Consider the following 23,368-nt stretch of genomic DNA (forward strand, 5'->3'; position numbering starts at 1 on the left):
TTCGTTGTGCGAGTACAAGTTTTCCTGTCGACCGTGGATTCGTTCTCGAGCCTAGTTTACCGTAGTATTTGTAAATTATTCGATTAGGTTTTATTTGAATATTATTGGACTGTCGTGTATTGCAATTATTATAATTCCCTGCGTAATCAATTATTGCATTAATTAGTATTTAGTGTATTTTGATATTTGTGCGATACTATGTTTATTCTTTTACTTGTCTAAGTATCGTTATTTATGAACAATACTTTTAATATTAAATCATTGTGTTGCATAATTAATATTCGTTCATATTTCAAATAAAAATAAGAGATATTAGTATTGAGACCAATACTCGGGATAACGCCCAAGGTTGTAATGACTTTCCGACATATATTTGTTTTAGGAATAACTATCAATAATATGAACATTAGGGTGAGCCAAAAAAACCAACCTATCGAATTCATGTCTTAAAAAGGACCTGTATATCGAGGAAAAAATTCTCCCATTCGGTAAAATTTTTAGCTCAATTTTAAAAGATGTCGGTAACCATTTGAAATTTCCATTTGAAATTTCCCATTTAAATAACATGCAAAAAAATTATTTTTGATTAAACATATTATAACTTTTGTACCGTGTGAGATAAAATTCGGCTCTAGAATATTCTTATATGACATTAAATTTCTTTAAAAAAAGTCCTGGGAGTCGAATTTGTAAACTTGATATTTCGTATACTCCCTGATGAAAAATATTGATTGAAAAGAATTGAAAGTGATGAATTTCGAATTCTTTTCAATAATATCAATTGATTTCAATTTTTTTGTTTGTATATATAGATATACAGTTTGCATGGAGTGACCACTTCTCAATTCTTTTCAATCAATATTTTTAATCAGGGCTAACAGGCCATCAAAGTCTAGAGTAAACAGAATCATACAAATTTAAAGCTTTATTTTTAAAAATATCAATACTACGAGAAAATTTGTTCTACATGTAGTGCAATGAAATCACCAACAATATCCACGTTGTTACAAATAATATTTTGTTATCGATCACAATAAAAGAAAAGTATTTTGCAAATCCAAATAAAGCCTTAAATTTGTATGATTCTGTTTACTCTAGACTTTGATGGCCTGTTAGTATACGAAATATCAAGTTTACAAATTCGACTCTCAGGACTTTTTTTTAAGAAATTTAATGCCCTACAAGAATATTCTAAAGCCGAATTTTCGTCTCACGTGGTTCAAAAGTTATAATATTTTTAATCAAAAAAAATTTTTTTGCATGTTATTTAAATGGGAAATTTCACATGGCTATCGACACCTTTTAAAATTGAGCTAAAAATTTTGCCCAATGGGAGAATTTTTTTCTCAATATATAGGTCCTTTTTAAGACGTAAATTCGATAGGTTGGTTTTGTTGGCTCACCCTAATGAATATTTATCGTTTATTATGACGCATTGTCGTGGAAGAAACTCAAAAAAGTAGAAAAAAAAATTATTTCCAGATGAATTTTGATTTCCTACAGCCTTTTACAACCCCGGCTTTCATTGGATATTTGTGGTACTTATTGTAATTCTCAATAATTAACTATCCATAATAGTTTTTTTAAATTATTGGTATAAGTAAAAAAAAACTGTTGAAATTTGGAAAAGATTTCCCCTCGATTATTGTAATGATTATTTTGAATATTTGCTGTCGGAGTGAAAAAAAACAGTCTGTTAAAACAAATCACTCTAGTATACATAAATTATTCATACATACATACATAAGTATTATAATATATGAGATCATCATTGACTTAATATAATTTAAAACTTCATAAAACTAACGATTTTATAACTTTACAACGATTTTATGTTGATGTATAAATGAGCATGCGTATAAAAGGTATATTCTCAAGTGAGGGAAGCTTTTAGAAAGATATAATCTTCTGTTCGAAGAGAATGCTTATGATAGTTATAATTCTTCATTCAAGATGGGTACATTTACTTATGAAAGTTCTGGTGGTATGGAAAATTAAACTTCGTTGTTTTGTTTAAAAAATATAAAGAGTAATCCAGTAATAGTTTAACCCAGTTTTTAAACAAATAATAGTTATTGTTATTAGTGAAGAAATAGAATAGTTTTTTTTTTTAAATTGATATTAGAAAATAGGGGCAATTTATTTATTTAAAAGTTTTAGAAGATTTCTCGAATTAAAAACTCCGATTGAAAAATTATATTCAGATTAAATCGGAATGTTCCGATTTAATCGGATTGAAGTTAATTGGAAATAAGAAAAAAATTTTTTTTTTCGATTGAGTCTAATTAAAAAATTTGAATCGGAAAATAAATTTATTATTTTTAACGTCTATAGACACTTATCAAAAAATTTAAGAAACAAGAAAATTTTATAAATTTTTTAGTGATTTTTGGAAGGCTGTATTTTCGTGATTCGCAGCAAATTGCCGTACAAAGAAACAAAAAAAAGCAAATTATAGCTGAATACATTTCCTAAACGAGCCATGAATTGATTTTTCTGAAAAAAATTTTCCCGGCCCCGTAGACCCAAAAAACAAAACCAAAAAATTTAAGAAAATTTTGTCTCGAGCTTATGATTTCTTATGATTCCGCAAAAACTGTGGCTAAAAAAATTATTTTGCTGAAAGATCTTCAAACTGGAGATTTCAAACTTCAATTTGCTTTTTTTATTTTTTCGATACGATCATTTTTCACGAAAATACAGCCTTCCGAAAATCACTAAAAAATTTATTTAAATTTTTTTGAATTTTTTGGTTTTGTTTTTTGGGTCTACAGGGCCGGGAAAATTTTTTTCAGAAAAATAAATTCATGGCTCGTTTAGGAAATTTATTCAGCTACAATTTGCTTTTTTTTTTTGTTTCTTTGTACGACAATTTGCTGCGAATCACGAAAATACAGCCTTCCAAAAATCACTAAAAAATTTATAAAATTTTCTTGTTTCTTTAATTTTTTGGATAAGTGTATGATTCCACATATCGTGAAAGATAACAATATAATGCTCATATTACATATATATTACCATACATTTTGAAACATATAATACTTTTTCATACTGGATTATTTTTATAAATATCTTTTATAGTAGAAAAAGACTCCAAGCATTTGAATTTTAATCCGTTGATAATATTTTCAAATTCTGTTTGTTTCTCTACGAATAATATATGAGATATCAGAAAAGCTTTAAAATTGTATCCATGTTCTATCATTGCTTCGGTTGCCCAACTAAATTAATTGAAATAAATTTATAGATTATGAATGGGCGATAGCAATGACTAAATTGGGATTAAAAGTTTGTGGTGTTTGGCCTGATTTACAACGCGCAAAATGGCTGCGAGTATTAATCAGCTTACGAGTAACTATAGCGACGCTTATAGTTGTAATTTTCACACTTATACCAGGATTAATAGCATTAACAAGAGTCTGGGGTAATATGACATTGATTATAGATAATTTGATAATTACTTTACCTTTTTTCACGGCAGTCTTTAAACTCAATGTACTGTGGTACAAAGAAAGAGGTATAATCAAATTATATTTTTTAAATAACATGCTACTGTATCAATAAGTCGAATGATTCTTATTTGAGTTATTATTCAAACTTTGGTAATTGTCTATATTCAAGCTCACCACATTTTTCAATGTTCCAAGTGCTTGCACCTTAAATATCCATAATTAAGCTTTTTCAGCGTGTTCTACTACACCGCGGATTGAGTTTTCTGTGTGTGTTTATGTCACTAATACTGGATATCTATTCGGACTTTGCAATTGACTGTATAAAATCGATCAAAAATAATATAAAATCATGCAAATTTTCCACAATAAATTTTTCTAATAAAAATAAGTAATTTCATATAATACCGTAAGAAGGACGGTGGCGATAGAAAGGTCTAACTAAGAGCTACAAAGATTTTTTGAACTCTTGTAATAGTGAAAATTGGCATATTTCTGTTATTTCAATGCTTTGACGGTGTACAACAGCTCACCTAACATTTTGTTGCAAGTAGTTTGGACGGTATCCGCCTCCCCGTACTTAGGACGAGACTACACATATTATGGCATTGTGGCATATACCTTAAGTTTGGTGGTTAACTTAAGTATCAATACATAAAATAATAAGAAAATTATGTCAAATAGTGCAGTATAGCAAGGAACATAAAAAATATCAAATATTGACGCTTATTTTATACTCAATTTAAGCAAATATATCGTCAATCCGCCGACAATTGCATGATGACCAACCTGGTGTCATTGCTAATTGCTTACCTTAAGAATTTTTGCCAATTTAAACATGGGTGAGCCCCACTTTTAAACATTTACCCAAACTTTATATAGACATTTCGGGTTTTGCAGCGCGCACAGTACTTATTATTATTATTTTTTTTTTCATTAGACTCGTTATTGAAAAAACGCGACTAAAGGCATTCGCAATTTAAACTCTGATACTTGACATTTGTTTAATAGTAATTTCAGACCATTAATTTTATTTACGTTAATGACAGTTCTGACTGTGATTAAGTTTTATAAAAATTAGTGTGAATAATAAATAGTATTAATAGTTTATGATTAATCATTAATTGCAAATCACAATTTACGCTTACGCTAATCGTTTATCGCACCATTGGTTTGAAATCAGCTTTTTTCTGACTGGCTGCTGACACTAAAACTTTAAGTCCCAGTGCAGGTAAACACAAAAAATGTAGTATATCACACAGGACGGAACACTATTTCGGACTGCGGGTGATGTCAGCCCTTGCCTATGGCTCGAGTAGCCAACTTCACTCTGATCTAAAATCGGCTTGTTTAATCCCTTGTTACACAATATACTATTTAAATGTGAACCCCATAAAAATTAAATAATAGCTCAAATACGAACCATTATAAGATCAAATGAATTGACTTTCTTATCTTCTATCAAAAGATCTTCAAGCACTTTTTAATAAAATAAACGAAGACTGGTCAACTCCCAGGAATACAATGGAACATAATTTAATGATAAAAAATGCTACAGTCGCTCGAAATGTAACATTATTTGCCTATATATTAGTAATATGGGTGATATTAATACACCATTTACCACTTTGGATTGGTGGTATTGTACCACGCACACCAACAAATATTACCGATGGCAGTAGAGCTCTTGTTATGCAAACAATATATTTTTATAACGTAACTGAATCGCCAATTTTTGAAATAACTGGAATGTGTCAATTCATGTCAAGTTTAGTCGCCGGCAGTGCTTACACGACAATCGATTGTGTTTTTGGTACATTAATTTTACATGTCAGTGGACAATTGCAAGTTCTTGAATTACGAGTTAATAATTTATGTAACAACTATAATAAAAAAACTAATTATGTAGATAAGGCATCTTTTCAAAAAGACCTCAATACAACAGCCAAAGTTCATCAACGACTAATTGAGTTAGTTTGATATTTATTATATTTCTTTAAGTATACTCCTTAAATTAATAATAGAATGAGGGTTTTTAAAAATTTTATGGTCCATTAGTTTTGTAGAAAAAATGGAAGATATATTTAGTATGATGTTACTTGAACAGTTTACAGCATTTGCTATCATTTTTGCTACCGAAGGGTTTAATATTATATCCGTAAGTAAAAAAACTTAATAATATTTTGTAGATCATGTAGAAATTATAAAGTAGTTTGTTTGAAAAGTGACGTCACTTAATGAATGACCTTGGGTTTGTTGATAGTTTGTAGTGGATAGGGATAAAACTCCGCCCATTTATCAAAACTGATGAGATTTTGCTTAATTTTGCCGAAAATGTCATTCTCTTGGTTTGAGACACCAGTGACTTGATTCAAAACGGCACTTTATCATACTACACATGTACTTCTTTTTATAACTTCCCGCTAAGAAAATTGAAAATTTTCAAAAAAAAGGGAAGTTACTGGTTTCGGTCCAATTTTTGAAAATCGAGTTTTCAATAGATCTCGATGTTTTGAGGCCCTAGGAAGCTATTCTGACCATTTTCAAGATGATGTCCGAGTGTATGTATGTGTATGTATGTACTTACGTACATTGTTTGAAAACCGAACAAAAATTTAAAAACCGCTGTTGAAGCTTAAAGAACTCATAAATACGAATGTAAGGTACCGGCGGGTAATAAGGTCTAGCTAAGGGAGATTTTGAATAGAATCGAAAATATTGCATTTAATTATCGAATTGTATCATTATAATCTTTATTTCAACACATTAGCCATAAAATGTAATGAAGTAATGACAATTTATACCACAAACAAACAAAAAATTAAACTTTTACAAAAACCATACGAATAGACCTTATTGTGATACGGTAGGGTAATAAGGCCTACGGGTTAAACAAACTGGAACAGTTTAATTATACTTAATAAAATTGGTATTAGAGATAAATCATCACTTAAATTTAGCAACAATACTTTTTAAGAGTCAGAAGACTAGATTGTTTTTTATAATGTCTTCTGAGCTACGACATCATATGACGGATAATAAAATATAGAAGACAGGGAACGTGGTATCGGGACTCTATAAAATTGTCGTAACATCTCTATGCACGACCCTTCTACTAGAGTAGCCTTTAGCGGAGGCGATTATTTTAAATATAATTTCTGTCACTTGGGCCTTATTACCCGACAGGCCTTATTACCCGCGGGTACGTTATTAAAAGATATTGTCGAACTCTTCGAGCTCGAATATGCATTTTGGCAAAAAGTCTCTGAGCTAGAAAACAGCGGGAATGCTTTATAATTATCACCGTTACGGACTTCCAATTAATCATATTTACAATCTAGACTTTTTTGAATATCGAAATGATAAAACTCTACTGATATACTATAATCTTGGTACATATGGTCCCGGATAGATTGGAGATTCCAAATTAAGTGTTTCGTTAGTTTCCATAGAAATTTTTTTTCAACCGTATTAATTATCGCCATTATTTTTGAGAGCAGTAATAGCAGCAGAGAACCCGTCTCCATTTATCAATCCATTGGAGATAAATTTTACAAACATATGCCGCCCTGATGAAAATACTATTAAATTATCGTATTTTCCGCAATGAATTTCAAAAAGACGTGCTTGGTTATTTTCGCCGTTTCGTACTTCTAAGTAATCATTCTTACAATTTGGACTGTCTTCAATATCGAAATGATAAAACTTCAATGATATGAAATGATTGTCAGGTGCATTAATGTACCAGTAGCACTGTTCATTTGGTCCATATGGTTCCGGATAATTTGGCGATTCCAAATCAAGTGTTTCGTTACTTTCAATAGCAATATTTTTACCGCACATGGCCTCATATTCTATTATGAAATCCACGGAATTTTTTTCGTACTGACTGTAAACCAATAATATTTTTAAAATATTGCTATTGACTATAAAAGTTGTTTCAATTTTTCCGCAATAACGAGCTGTAAGAAATTAATATTTGATCATAAATAGTTACAAGCAACCTTAGGATAATTCTATACTTCATAACTTTAAACAATAACCCACCTATGACATCATTATTTTCCCGATTATTTTGAATTTCCAGATAATCTGTTAGACAATGAGGGCTCTCAGGAATGCTCAATGATGTGATTGAAAGTTTTATTCGCTGAGCTTCAGCTGCTCTAATTATCCATTCGCAGCGTTTAAGATTCGCCTGTGAATGTCTAGGTTCAGTTCTGCCCTGTTATGACAAAACGACGTATCTCGAGATACGCTGTTTTGTCGTAACAAAGCTGAAAAGGTTTATTTAGTGTCACTTAATAATAGGGTATCATCAAAATTTTACTAATTTAATTAATTATGCCAATAATATTGATCAAATGTGCATATAAAAGAAATGAAAAAAAAACGTATCTTTTTTGCATTGGAAATTTAATTCTTCGAGTTACAGCGTTTTGTCATAACAATTTCATCTATTTATCAAAACAAGCATTAGTTTCTTACGATAAAAAAAAACGTATCTCGAGATACGTCGTTTTGTCATAACAGAAATTAATTTTTCTGTTAAATTGTACTCAAATTCTGTTAAAACTTTAAACGCTGTTTTCTCGAAACTATAATTTTTGAGATACGTCGTTTTGTCATGACAGGGCAGAGTTGGTAGACTGAAAATTCCTTTAGGCTTCAAAAAAGTTCCACCACACTCTGAAAATTCATGAAAAAAATAAAAAAAATAAAAAAAATTTGGAAAATCCAAAAGTGCACGCCTCGAACGCTGATGTTATGTTTTTTTTTAAAAGTTAAATTTCGAATAAAATTGAATATCCCGCTCTTTTCCCATAGAAATTTCCATGGTAAATATACGGTAATAAAAGTAAAAAAAAAAAAATAAATAAGGAGAACATTCCTAATGAAAAATGGCGGCAGTGTGTGTTTGTTTACATGTAAGATTGCCGGTTTTAACCGTAATGATTTATTTTTAAAAAAACGAGAAGGCCTACAGTAGTGATTTTCGAAAGGAACCTTCTTTGCTTATTTCTGAAAATTTTGAAAAAAAAATTAAGTAGTTTCGTCAAGTCGTTCTCGAGATATCCGTACCACGCCGTTTTTTTGAACCACAGACTAATGGACGTCCACGATAAATTTTTTTTAATGAACTTTTTTTTATATTAATACATATTAGACAAATTAAAAAAAGTATCAGGATTATTTATTAGTGTTTCAGCTTTATATTGATGTGTTTTTCATAATGTGTAAGAGTAATAGAAAAAAAATATATGCACTTTAATGAGTGGAAATCGTGTGACCTTGACAGGTTGGTTATAAAGCACAACCTCTCCGCTTCGCTTCCGAGGCGTGCAATATTCATAAACAAATAATGATTAGACGGTATTAATATAATAAGTGATACAAACTGGAACACTGATACAGAAGATTTGTTGTCACAACATCTCCGTCACTCAGATTATAGCCTCGACCGAGTACCGGCCATTCACCATTAATTTTCTTCAACGGTTTAATTGTGTATAAAAAAGGAAGTATTGCTGAATCGTTTTCCCGATAGTGCATTATAGACTTATAATCATACGGTTGTCCCAGAGTAGTGGATAGATTTTTTGGTATTTTCTCAAAATTAATTTCGGCACCTATTGATTTTTATAAAATACTTATTGATTTACTGGTATATAAAAAATCTAAACTTGTAGCTAGGAAGTAATTTTCGAATAGATACCTTGCAAAATATTAGCTTTAATAATTGTTACATATTCATCACGATCTGAACGCATGTGTTCATGAAATAGTCCAATTGTATGTCCTAACTCATGGAGAAGAGTATTACGATCGAAACAATTATCTTTCAAACTAATAAATTGCTTTATTTTAAGTTGCTTGCCAACAACCGAACAACATCTATATGAATAATTCATTTTTTTTGTAGTTAACTAAATTAATTTTACGGCAGTGGTTGTGTAATAAGTATAAAGATTATAGTGCAAGAAATTAGCGAGGTGAGTTTACAAAATATTCCTTATACAGAAAAAAAATTTATCTTGAGTCGAGAAAATATTTTTGGAGATAAATGTTTTCGGGAACCAAATCAAGATTTCTTTAAGCCAAGAGAATTTGTCTTGGTCAAAGATAATTCAAAGTCAGAGGAAATTTCTAGTTTTCAAAAAAATTTTATTGAATCGAGAATATTTTTTTTTCTGTGTAGAATTTCGATAAAAGAGCACGGATGCTCACATAAGTGATAAAATTTCGCATATCAAAACAGTCTAGTCTCTTCTGAAATGTATTCTATACAATTTTAATATGAGCTGCGACACACTTATAGTAAATCTTCTACACGGTAAGAAATGCATGGCGTTCCACACCATGCTGGTATGGTATCAAGACAGATACTAAAATAGTATGTGAAATATTCCAAGACAGTATTGTAATGAGTCCCAGAAGTATGGCGTTATTTACTATACTGTATAGTGCTGGAGCTATTGTATTGCTCACACGTATGCATAGCAGGCACGGCGAAACAGCATGACCGTGAGACCTGTACTACAATGCCGAGGGCACAATGCTTCTAGTTTTTCCCGCCATAATTTCTGGCGTGTCAATCAATGTATACTATCGTATTACCACGAAAACTATATAGATGTCGTTAAACTAGGTTTATCGGCCAGAAGTAATGTGGATACGGCAATGCAGTATGGGCCTGACGGCCAAACTGACATTGCGGCGTCCGCAACAACTATTGCCAATGTTACTATTCCCGCAATGGTTGAATCATCTATACATACAATTTTATAACCTATAAAAGTCTTCGATACCATACAGTATGGCGTTCACGCCCATACTAGCATAGTGATATCCGCAAAATATTTCTTACCGTGTATTATCTAGAAAAATCATATCATTTTCGAGTTAGGATGAACAAGCGACTGTGATTTTCTTACGTGAATAAATAATAACGTAAATATTAGAGATTAACTTGAGAAAATATTCAAATAAGTCAATGCTATATTAATTTTTGATCATGTATTAAATGTTATGATATATTATTCAGGTCAATCGTTTTTCTATACTGAGAGAAAAAAAAATTAAATTCAAGTAACCATGTTTATAAACATGGTTTGTTTATAAACTGATTAAAAAACCCTGATTAAAAAAAATGATTAAAAAGTATTTAAAATGATTTGTTTATTAATCATTTTAAATACTTTTTAATCCTTCAAATCAGTTCTAATCCTGTCTCTTATGGACATTTAACGTGTGAAATCATTTTTAATCATTTTTTTTAATCAGGGTACTTAACTCATAATACTGAAAACAAGAAAAAATTTACTACATCGAAGTATAATATTTCTTATCTTTATAACAATTGTTTGAATCTACTCATAAATTTCTACAGACAATGCATTTTTACTAAAATTAAGAAAATATTTACTTGGCACTATTTAAGTAAAATAATACTTAAATCAAGAAATTTTACTTGGAAATATACACTTTTTTCTCTCAGTGTATTTGAGAAACAATAGACGTTTACTTTACCCGCAGTTTTCTGTAGTGATAAGTGTATAATGCTTATGCAAGCCTTTGATTCTTGGAACAAATTGAAGACACGTCGATTGCTCCCAGAGTTGCATAGCTTGCTTTATCAACTTACGCTGTGTTCCAGTAAAAATTGTATCTATTTCATATGGAATAATACCTCCATCCCAAAGTTCATTTTTCTTGTTTATAGCGAAAGATCTACGTTCTTTATTTGTCGATTGGATTTTTTCTAATTCGCTTGTATCATCAAACACTTCTAGCTCACGAATACTGTCATATATTACGTAAGAATCTAGCGGTAATATAATTGAAAAACAAATTTCGAGTACAAGAATGTATGAAATATATCCCATCATTTTTTTTTTTTTACTTCAGTTAATTCAAAGCATACAATACATTGAATCAGAAATAACTACTGAAGCATCATTAAAGTAAATAACAGACAACGACTATTACTTGGTGCCACCGTAAGTGATAAAATTTTTATTTATAAATTTTATTGATTTTTCAATTCGGTTTCGAATTTTGATCTTTATATTTACTTGTCATTACTTTGATGCTCATAAAGGTTTAATTTTAAACACAAATATTTTATCATATTGGTTATATATGTATATAATATTATTTTATTATTGTCATGAATTCAATTCAATATATCGAAAGTATATACGTCAATTGTAATTAATTTTAGAAGCTTTAATTATTAATTCAATTGAATTAAATTTTAATTGTTATCAGTTATTAATAAATTTTTTTCCGATCTAAAAAGAAGTTGTAATTATTTATACATTTATTTTTTGAACTTCCCGCTAAAAAAACTGAAAATTTTCAAAAAAAAAGGGAGTTATTGGTTTCGGTCCGATTTTTGAAAATCGAATTTCTAACAGATCGATGTTTTAAGGTTTTGGGAAACTATTCTAATTTCGAATTGATATCAGAGTGTACGTATGTGTGTATGTACGTGTGTATGTAAATACTCGGTAATTTTTGAACGGATGAACCGATTTGGCTAGGGGTTTTGCTCAAGACACTGGCACCAAAATCTTGCTCAAGCATGTGTTACTAAGGAAGTTTTTACCATTTTTACTTAAAGTTGGTAACACAGTTGAGGTTTTCTATGCAAAAATATTTTTTTTTTCAATTTAACAAAATTATACTTGGCTCAAAAATTTAAATTTATCAATCGAAGAAACTTTTTTTTGAATCAAGAATATCAATTTTAAGAAAAGATATTTTTGAACCAAATAAAATTTTATTCATAGTGATATTCTTGGCTCAAATTCCTCTTTGGCCTCAATCACCGCAATACAAATTTTTGAAGAAGAAAAACTAGGGGTGTTCGAAATGTTCGAATAGTTCGAATTTTTCGAATAATCTGAATTCAAACCAAATAATAAACTAATTATTAAATTAAAGAAGAATTCGTATTTGTCGTAATTGTCAACATCTTTGACTTCGCGCTAAGAAAATTGTAAATTTTCAAAAATTCGGGAAGTTGTTGGTTTCGGTCCGATTTTCGACAATCGAATTTCTAAGAAATCTTGCAGACTGGCATGAAAAATTAAAAAAAATTTTGCCATGTAGCATGTTTTATTTAATTTATGTAGAATTTTTGAATCAAAATACGAAATTTATTTTTTCATTCCGGATATGACCGGGTGACTCTTTTTTTACAATGAAATTTTTATTATTTTAGTAGTGAGTTGTATGAAAAAAATATTCAAATTGAGTCAAATACACCCGAACAAGACAACTTTTCCATTGGAATCGATTAATTTAAGAGCACAAGACAAATATTTGAACTATTCGAATTTCGAATCGAATGTTACTATTCGAATGATATTCGCACACCCCTAATAAAAACCTATAGTATAATAACTTTTTTTTTTTTTCAATAGATTTTTGCTGGTGATGTAGAAGGATCATTTTCAACAATGAGTTTTTCAATATCGTATTTTATTTACGCATTATTTCTTATTTTTTTATATTCAGCTGCTGGAGAATTTTTGAGCGAAAATGTACGTCATCATTAATAATTTTTAATAGGGGAGGGTGGGGCAGAGCGGCCCCCCTAAGCCAATTATTATTTTTTGTGGCTTTCAACCATATGATCACTTTACTTTTGTCCTATTTCGAACAAATTTATGGACATTTTGCCAAAATTCTGAAAAAATTTTTTTTTTCGTTTTTTTTTTTTTTAAATTGTTTTCATCATTAAGAATGTATTTCTTTCTCTTGACAACTATTTTTGGTTTTATATTACTCGAAAAAAATTTTTTAAAGCGTAAAAAATCGTTCACTCTCGATTACCTTAATTACTAATTGTTATTTAATAAAAAAAAAAATCAATTCTATGATTTTACTTTATTTCAAAAATTTATCAACTAAAAAAAAAAATTTAATTTTTATAAATTTTTAGTGACCAAATTTGCCTCTTACATAAAGAAACGGCCGAAAAATATGAAAAAATAATTTTTTCGGAAGTTTCGGCTGGTCCATTTTGCCCCAGGTGTTATGCGTAGGGCTAGAAATGTGGAATTATGATAATTTTTTTTTAATTTGACGATAAAAATATGAAAAAATCACTTTTTCAAAATTTTGAGCCTGTCCATTTTGCCCCAAATGTCATGCGTAGGGGTAAAAATGCGCAAACATATCGGATTTATAGTAATTAGTCGAAAAAAAAAAATTTTTTTTTTGGTCAAAATTTCAGGGGGGCCGCTCTGCCCCACCCTCCCCTAATTACTTTTTTATTACTAATATTTGAATTATTGGTCTTCTCTTTACTTAGAGCAAAAAAATTTATCACGCAGCTTATAATTGCGAGTGGGTTAATTTAGAAAACAGAGATATGTATCAAATAATAATGATTATTAACCGAGCACAGAAACCATTAGTAGTGACGGCCGGAAAATTCGCCCCAATTTCATTGAGTACATTTGCCAGTGTAAGTATTTACGATTGATAAACTTAAAGTATTGTATTAATTAGCAACTAATTACATTATCGTAAAATTAAATAATTTCTTTCATCAGCTTATCAAAACGTCAGCTGGATATATGTCTGTTTTGTTAGCAGTAAGAACTTGAATTTATTCAAAAAAAATATTTTATACAATACATTTTTAGAATAAACGGCATTAAAATATTTATAAACTGTTGCTGTATTATTTTGATTAATAAAAATTGTTAATAAGCAAAATCTCGTGTATTTATTATTCGATTGAAAAATTATGAAATCTGTTTATATATAATCGTGACATAGTAATAGATTGATTATAAGAAATTGAATATGAACTAGATAGACTATATGTGTTATTGAATTATTAATAAATGAATATTATTAGGAAGTATGAGTGACGAACAAGGGGAACGTTTTCACCAAGATTTAAAGGTTTTTGAAGAACGACATCAAGGATTTTGTGATAAAAACCTGTTAGGGGATTAACACTTTTTTGGGTTGATTTAAGAGAATAAATGTTAAATGTACACATAAAAGTGTTAAATATTTAACACAAAAATTTTTAACACGAAGTTTTTTGACGCAATGTCACAACATTTTTTACTGTGTAATTATATTTTACTATTAAGTCGCAATAACAGTATTAATCCTCTTGCTGCAACATGAATGCCTCCTGTTGCAGCAACAGTAAATTTTTTTCAGTGTAAGAGAAACTAATTCAAATAGTTATAGAAAGAAGGCAAAAATGAGTCATTTTTTATTTTTTTTTATTATTAATACCGAAATTACGTATTTCAGTTAAGTTATAAATATTTCTTAACAGACGTGACAGAATTTTTTTTTTATTTTTTCTGGATAATTCTACCCTAGCAGACCTGATTTGCCGTAAATTTACGGTATTTTTACCGTAAATTACCACAATTCGACAGTAGAGTACGCTAAAATGTCGTAAAATTCTGGCGAATTACCGTAATTTACGTTAAGTTACGGTAAATGGGAAAATTACGGTGGGCTTACCATAAACTATGGTATTTTTACCGTAAATTTACCGCAGAATACGGTAAATCTACCGTAAACATTCGGATGGATTATCAAATTACCGTAATTTACGGCGGATTACCGTACTACCGTATTTTACGGTGGATTTCCGTAATTTAGGTCCGTTAGGGTATCTAAATGAATAACAAAATAACAACTTTCAGCTGGGGTATGAAAATCGTGTAAACTAGTGTTTCTCTCCCTGCAGATGTATTTACTCGAAAATACATAGATGACTATGATGAAGGTCCAGCATCTGTTGCATAAAAGAAAAAAACTTTTTTCCCTACAAACAGAGCAGGATATCAATGAATCTTTCGAATCAGATATGCTGAAGAATACGTTATTGTAGACATTTGATTAATCATACTACAAAATTGTTATGAAAATTCAAAATTTATACTTACTTAAAATGTTGAATTTCTTATTCAATCAATAAATTATTTTTTCATTGACGATGGCAATGTATAGTACCCTAACGGACCCAAATTACGGTAAATTACGGTAAACCGACCGTAAATTACGGTAATCCACCGTAAAATAACGATTCACCGTAAATTACGGTGGATTTACCGTAATTTACGGCGGATTTTCCGTAATTTACGGTGGATTTACCGTAAAATACGGAAATACGGTAATCCACTGTAAATTACGGTAATTCGGTAATCCACCCGAATTTTTTTACGGTAGATTTATCGTATTCGACGGTAAATTTACGGTATACCTGCCGTAATTTACGGTAATTCACCTTAAAGTACCGATTTGCCGTAAATTACGGTGGATTTATCGCGATTTACGGTGGATTTACCGTAATTTACGGTAAATCTACTCGAATTTTACGGTATTCTACGGTAGATTTACGGTAAAAATACCGTGAATTTACGGTAACTCAGGTCTGCTAGGGTAGCGCAATCAAGCATGATCGCGCATGCTGATTTTTCTTCAGAGTGATTTAATTTTAAAATTCTTAATACATACATGCGTGGCATGATTATTTTTCTACCTACCCTGATTAAAAAAATCTATTTAAAGGGATTCAAAAAAAAATTTTTTTAATACTTTTTAATATTTTTAAATACCTTGAATATTTTTGAATCTCTCTTCTTATGTGCATTTAACATCGAAAATCCTTTTAAATCGTTTGTTTTAATCAGGGTACATTGATTATAAAATAAGTATATTCCGAACCATTCATGATCACAAGTTTATTCAATTGTTTCGGTTTACAACTCCAAGCGTTTTAAGAGAAAGATTCTCTCGATCGAAAAACAAAAATTCTTATCACTAAGTTGTTTATTTTCTTAAAAGCATCTGTCTTAAATGCATTCCATTCCATAACAATGTAAAAACGCATTAAAACTTTCAAATAATTCAATGAGGATCAATATATAGAACAAGTCAAGGTCGTAATTGACGTTTACTGGATGCAAAGAAAACTTTTTATCTATCACAAATAAATATATAATGAACTTTTTATAAGTTTAATCGATTATTTCAATTCGTTGTAACAATAATATTGATAGTCATAAGATATATAATACAAGGTAACAAATCAGCAGTTCAATAATAGCTATTTTCGATACGTAGGATTAAAAAGAGGGTTTGCGGCATGCTTGGATTGGCGACACAAGTCTTGGGTTATGCCGCATTCTCAACGAGAACGAGTACATACATCTTTCTCGCACGAGCGAAGCGAGTGCGAGAGAGATGTAGGTACGAGTTCTCGTTGTGAATGTAACATATCCCTAGACGAGTGTTGACAATACATGCATACCGTATCCCTCTTTTTAATCCTTTGTATCGAACAATATTTTTTATAACGACTGCCTTTAAAGTTTAATCGAGAGGAATTCAATCATTTAGAGAATAAAAAATTACCTTCTAAATATAAACAATTGTACAAGTGTAAATAATAACAATCTATTCATGTTTTATTTTTCAATTGAATTCTATTAATTAGTTTATTAATTTTATTAATTAAAATCTCTGACTGTTTTTAATAATGTGAAAATTTTTATTGAACGATTAATAATATGATAATAATATTATTTTCACAATACAAACACACAAGTTATGATATTCAATAAGAATAAGAAACATATGATCACTATGCAGGTTTCCAATTGTCGTCTTTCTATTTGCGCATGTGCGAATTTCAGGATAAATGCGACAGTAGGAGTATATGGAGAAAAAAGTATCACCATCTTTTTTTAACTCGAGTGAACGACGGTTGCTAGGTAATTTGTATACATTTCCTATAGGCAATTACTTTTCAGCACAGTAAAATCATGCTGAAAAGTCCAACAGCTGATTTTTCGACATCGTTCTATAGTTTCGTCGAGCTATCGAGAGAAAGACCTATTTTACTCGCGCCACACGACGCTCGAATATTGAACTTTAAAGGCAGCAGTTATAAAAAATATTTTTTTAAATTAATTTTAATAGTAACCCACAAGTATATGATAAAAAAGACCGACCATTATTTTTTGCCATCACTTAAAAAAATATTGAAATAAATTTCTCAAGAACTGCGTCACAATATTTCTTCTTTTTCGTGTCTCACTATTTTGTACGTGATAAAAATTCGGAACAATATTTTTAAATCTGTTTTTAATTTTGAATTGAATAAATGCTTTGGGTATCATCCACTTAGCGCGCGGTCTCTTACGTTTTTTGGGTACAACCCAGCCAATAAAGAGTTCAAAAACAAAACAAATTGTCGAGGAAATTAAGCCAATAGCCAGCATGACTAAAGAAAATTCCAAGTCATCAAAAGTTATCGGGCGGTAATACATCAGCGATCTGGCCTTCATAATTTTAATCCCACGTGTGTCTTCAGCGATCATGTCATCGGTCCATTTTTGGGACAGCCCTGAATGCGCGAGCCATATCATGATACTATTGATGCGCGATGCCAATGGCAGATTTTTTCTTATCAACTGCGAATAGTACGCAGTAAGCAAGGGCTTTTTTGGCCGATGTAAATCATAAGCGTGTATTGCAGGTAAGAGACTGACATAATTATTGATACAAGCAACCGATGAATTGTTTTCAATTCTTTTAAGACAGTTTTTATTGTTGAAGATTGTTTTAGCTTTCAGTACCGGGTCAGTGATAAATTGTTCGGCTAGTGGGTAAGTATAAATTTGTGTGTAACGGGGATCTTTAAGATCTTCTAGAGTCTCAACATTTTTATGATACTCCCGTCTTGTTAAAAATTCAGCCAATCGTCCGCTAAATGTCCCGTGGATTATTAAAAAATATAAGAAAATAACTGAAAAAAATAAACGACTTGATGTTGTAGTCATGCGTGTTAATATTTCTGCGTTTATTAACAACCGAAGTACTTCGAATATTGCAAATGAGATGCTACCCTCGGATAAATAGATAACTATGAATGTTATTAGTAAAATAATAATTGTCGCTAAGACAATTAAATAGCCGTAGTAATTGTATATTTTTTCTAAAGGCGTAAGCAAAGCTCGTTTATGGGTCACCATTTCGATGGTAGTGTACATTACGGGATAAGTAATGATATATGGTTCTAAATTTCCAGAATGAACATTGATATTTTGACTTTCTGTGAATATATCAAAAGTCTTTTTTTTCATACGCTGACGGACATCTGAATGCGAACTCATATTTTCTTTTTTGAGTCCTACATTTAATGCTTGTAGTAAAGCTTTGACAATCTGTTCATCAAAACCTTTTTTTTCATATTTTTTTCCAACAGACGCTATTGTTAAATTGTAACCGGTTAGATTTTTTGTCATGTCAAAATTTAAGTCATCGCAGATACTTTCTGAAAAAATAAATAGTGTCTTATGCATCTTGTGTAGTTAAGTCCGTAAAAGAATGATCTTTTCTTCAACCATTCTTCTACAGTTAAGTTATTACTGCGCATGCGCGTTGGTGCAAATTCATGGACTTCATCATAGCCAATAGAATCCACATTGGAATCTAGGCTGAATTCCCCCAGGGCTGTTTTGATAGGGTAGTACTCCCCCTTACGGAAAAACACTAATGAAAACTAATGGCAAACACAAATGAAAAACTGGTGGACTAGTAGTTTCACGCACTAATGCTTTAGTGTCATGCATTGTTAAGATTATTGAGATTTTAATAAAAAATATATAGACCTTCAAAATAATCCTACACGGTAAGAAATATTTTGCGGATATCACTATGCCAGTATGGGCGTGAACGCTATACTGTATGGTATCGAAGACTTTTACAGGTTATAAAATTGTATGCATAGATGATTCAACCATTGCGGGAATAGTAACATTGGCAATAGCTGTAACGGACGCCGCAATGTCAGTATGGCCGTCAGGCCCATACTGCATTGCCGTATCCACATTGCTTCTGGCAGATAAACCTAGTCTAACGACATCTATATAGTTTTGGTGGTAAGACAATAATATACATTGATTGATACCCCAAAAATTATGGCGGGAAAAACTAGTAACATTGTGCCCTTGGCATTATAGTATGGGTCTCAGGGCCATGCTGTTTCGCCGTGGCTGCTATGCATACGTGCCAGCAATACAATTGCTCCACAAAGAGAAAAATGTTGGCTCGAAACCTACTAATTTTTATTTGTTATTTATGCTGTCGACCAAACTTGAAACAGGAAGTGAAGCATCCAAAAAATTATTATGCTCATACGAAAAATTATTATGCCGTATCACAATTATCATAATGTATGAAAGTAATTGTTATTAAAGCTTATCGACAAGTTTCTCGCGCGTAGTAAGTATTGTGATACAGCATAATAATTTTTTAGATGCTTCACTTCCTGTTTCAAGTTTGGTCGTCAGCATAATAAAAATTGGTAGGTTTCGAGCCAACATTTTTCTCCGTGCAGTACTATACAGTATAGTAAATAACGCCATACTTCTGGGCTCATACCAGCATGGTGTTGAACGCCATGCATTTCTTACCGTGTAACTATTAAGGCCATGGTTTGGCAGAGTGATATAGGTTTCAACTGATATGCAAAAGGATTCAGGTTCGAGCCCCAGTAATGACGAATAGTTTTTCATTAATAAAAAAATTAATAAACATTAATTAGTCAAAACAAATAGTAATCTAAGTATAGGTGATTGGATCCAAATTCGTTTTATCAGATTACATCATCGATTCTAAGGAATAAGTGCATTACGTTTATGACACTAAAAATTCCGAGAATACTAACTAAGGACTAATGACTTTGAAGCACTGGTGCGCGAAAATACTCGCCCATTAATTTTTCATTTGTGTTTTACAATATTGTTCACTAGTATTTTTCTGTAAGGGTGAACACGAGCCCAAGGCGAGTGGTGCTAACACACGGTAGTATATTACTAATTGTTACAGTTAATAAGAAAAAGAGAATATACCTTCAACATAGGGTCGAGAAAACATCGTCAAAGGTTTGACAAATGGATTATTTTGGTCTTCTTTGTCTGATTCTTCATACTTCCAAACAGACGGTGCCCACTGGAAATCAGGATTAGAAGTGTAGACTTTAAGTTTTTTATCAAAATCGAAGCACACGAAATAGGATCTTAAGAATTGTAATCTCCGTCCCTCGTGGAGGTTTATGTATGCGTCAGGACAATAATAGTTTGGCCAATTATGTACTATGAAAAGCACAGCAGCATTAAATATATTTAATTTATCATACTTTCGAATCCTTGTGAATATTTCTTCTTTATTTCTTCTTGAAATTACTATTACTGCATCTATTTGATCTTTGATTTTAATATTGTTATGATGATATGAATTTAGATCGAATAATGTACTAATCATGTCTAAACTTGTGGAAGACTTTAAAACTTGTTGGCCATTTGATTCATTTTTATAAACCATAGTAATGATATTCTTGAAATGTGGAAAGCATGTTTTGATAATGTGAACCTTTGAACAATTTATTAATCAAGATAAAATTAATCCTTAATGGTCACTATCACGAATCGTAATGATCACAAAAAGTCGATAGAACCCCAGAGATATGTGATTGGTTTTTTGTCAATATCTCTGTAAATATTGAGTTATCAAAAAAATTATAAGAATCCTTTTTTGTAGCCCTTTAAATTTTCTACAAAAAAGATTTCTTGTACTTTTTTCGATAACTCGATACCTACTGAGATATTTGGAGATTAAAATTTTAAGAATTGGATACAAAAATTTTGAGTTTAAAATTGCCTATATCGAATTGGTTTTTTGTAAATATCTCTGTAAGTATTGAATTATTCAAAAAATTATAAGAAACTTTTTTTGTAGCCCATTAAATTTTCTACAAAAAAGGTATCTTATACTTTTTTCGATAATTCAATATCTACTAAGATATTTGGAGTTTAAAATTCTAAAAATTAAATACGGAAATTTTCAGTTTAAAACTAACTGGGGTTCTACGAATCCTATGTGACCATTAAGAATAAATTATTAATAGAAATTTGAAACAACCCTACCGTTGCATCTTCGATGACGTTCTTTGAATCCGTATTTGGGATTTCGATTTTACGTCTATTTTCCGACGTCACTGACCCGCAAAAAATACAGACTAGTAGAAAAATTGTTTCAATAATTTCCACCTTCATTGTGCTTTTACGTTACTTTACAATAATTTGTATATATAATATATATTATATATTAAATTTATTTTCGAAATTCAATTTCCGGTTCATTGAAGTCATATTTAATTTTTTTTAAATTTCATTGACATTCCATAGTTGCCACATTTTTTACACGCGATATAAATTTATACTAATGTATGAAATATTAAGTTTGTGCAAAACTGAATTTTTATCAATATAAATATGTCGGAAACGCAGAAAAAAATTTTTCATATACTATATCGTATGAACGTTTAAAATTACAAATCATTTTAAATTAAAAAAAAAGATTCAAAGCTACATATATATCTGTGTAATTGTTAAAACTTTTACTTGATTCAAAAACTAACCGAGAACTGAAGAAATATTCCAGATAAAAAAAAAATTCACAGGTCGACTTGAACCCCTGTACTTTTGTTTTATTTTAATATTATAATATATCCTAAATATATTTACATTATTTCATATTTTATTAAATAATAAATTATTCCAGAGGGCTAAGTGATGAAACGTGTCATTGACAGTCTGCCAGTACATAATTGATATAAGCTATATACTGATATACTTTATAAAATGAATGAAATGACTTTTTTACCCTCGGTGCATACAAACAAAATAGGAAAGTCTAGACAATTAACTTAAAACCTTTTCATAAGTTATTCTTTACAGTAATAATAAATATATATTAGGGTGGTCGTTACAAATTAAATTTTATCAGGCGCCCTATAAAAAGCTTTTTTTTAGTGAAAAAATACGTGGGGAATTTGGTTTTTTCTTTTTAAGTAAAAAGAACACATGCCGCAGGACGATGAAGGTTCATTTCTCGATGCGATCGCGGTTTTTTTTAAATATCTCATGAAATATGCAGATTAAAGGAAAAAATCACAGGGACGATTTTGTAGGGGGTTAAATTCTTGACAAAAAAGGTCATGTTCATTTTTTTTATAAAATGTGTATTTATGAAGATATTTTAAAAAAACTTTTTTAGATCTTATTAATTGAGTACTTTAAGGATTACGAATGTTAAAAATAACGTTTTTTCTTAAATATAGACAACTTCGTAACTCGTAACATATCAATCAATGATGCTTGTTGTAGTTTCTATATACTTAGAAAAATGTTATTTTCAAAATTTGTAATCCTTAAAAAAAACGCTCAATTCATCAGATCTAAAAAAAGTTTTTTCAAAATATCTTCGTAAATACACATTTTATAAAAAAAATGAACATGACTTTTTTTGTCAAGAATTTAATTTCCTACAAAATTGTTCATATTATTTTTTCCTTTAATCTGCATATTTCATGAGATAATTTAAAAAAACCGCGATCGTATCGAAAAATGAACTTTGATCGTCCTAAGGCACGTGTTCTTTTTACTTAAAAAGAAAAAACCAAATTCCCCACGTAGTTTTTCACTAAAAAGAAGCTTTTTATAGGGCGCCTGATAAAATTTAATTTGTAACGACCACCCTAATATATATATTATATTGCTACGGTATTCATTGGTATAATATACACAATCCAACCTCGTTATAAGAATCTACCCTTAAATTTGTATAAAATTGTCGGAAACGCTTCCCTCACCACTCGCCTTTTTTACGTTTCGCATAAGTTTCAAAATAAACATTATTTTTATTTTCAATACGTTTCAAATATAAATAATCACCAGACATATCATAATAACGCAAACTGAAAGTATTTTCGAAACAAAAAAATTTCTCGTAAATATTTATTTTATCAATTGTTTCAGTGTTTCGCAAGTGTAGGAGTATAAAAAATAAACATGTAT

The 23,368-nt window shown here is 30.2% G+C and overlaps 2 protein-coding genes across 2 annotated transcripts; one reads left to right on the top strand and one right to left on the bottom strand.

The window, feature by feature from the left end:
* Positions 1-1,923: 1,923 nt before the first annotated feature.
* LOC130674773 (odorant receptor 4-like) lies at positions 1,924-14,147 on the top strand. Its single transcript, XM_057480191.1, has 7 exons — positions 1,924-1,984; positions 3,248-3,517; positions 4,918-5,419; positions 5,508-5,607; positions 12,881-13,000; positions 13,774-13,929; positions 14,018-14,147. The coding sequence occupies exons 1-7, from the start codon at positions 1,954-1,956 to the stop codon at positions 14,069-14,071; spliced, it is 1,233 nt and encodes a 410-aa protein (XP_057336174.1). The 5' UTR covers positions 1,924-1,953; the 3' UTR covers positions 14,072-14,147.
* A 655-nt stretch (positions 14,148-14,802) lies between these two features.
* Positions 14,803-21,930, bottom strand: LOC130674761 (uncharacterized). Its single transcript, XM_057480186.1, has 4 exons — positions 21,437-21,930; positions 20,363-20,882; positions 15,389-18,783; positions 14,803-15,267 (listed from the first exon to the last, which is right to left on the bottom strand). The coding sequence occupies exons 1-3, from the start codon at positions 21,563-21,565 to the stop codon at positions 17,474-17,476; spliced, it is 1,959 nt and encodes a 652-aa protein (XP_057336169.1). The 5' UTR covers positions 21,566-21,930; the 3' UTR covers positions 14,803-15,267; positions 15,389-17,473.
* Positions 21,931-23,368: the final 1,438 nt, after the last annotated feature.

This window comes from Microplitis mediator, chromosome 1 (genome assembly GCF_029852145.1).
Source record: "Microplitis mediator isolate UGA2020A chromosome 1, iyMicMedi2.1, whole genome shotgun sequence".
NCBI lineage: Eukaryota > Metazoa > Arthropoda > Insecta > Hymenoptera > Braconidae > Microplitis > Microplitis mediator.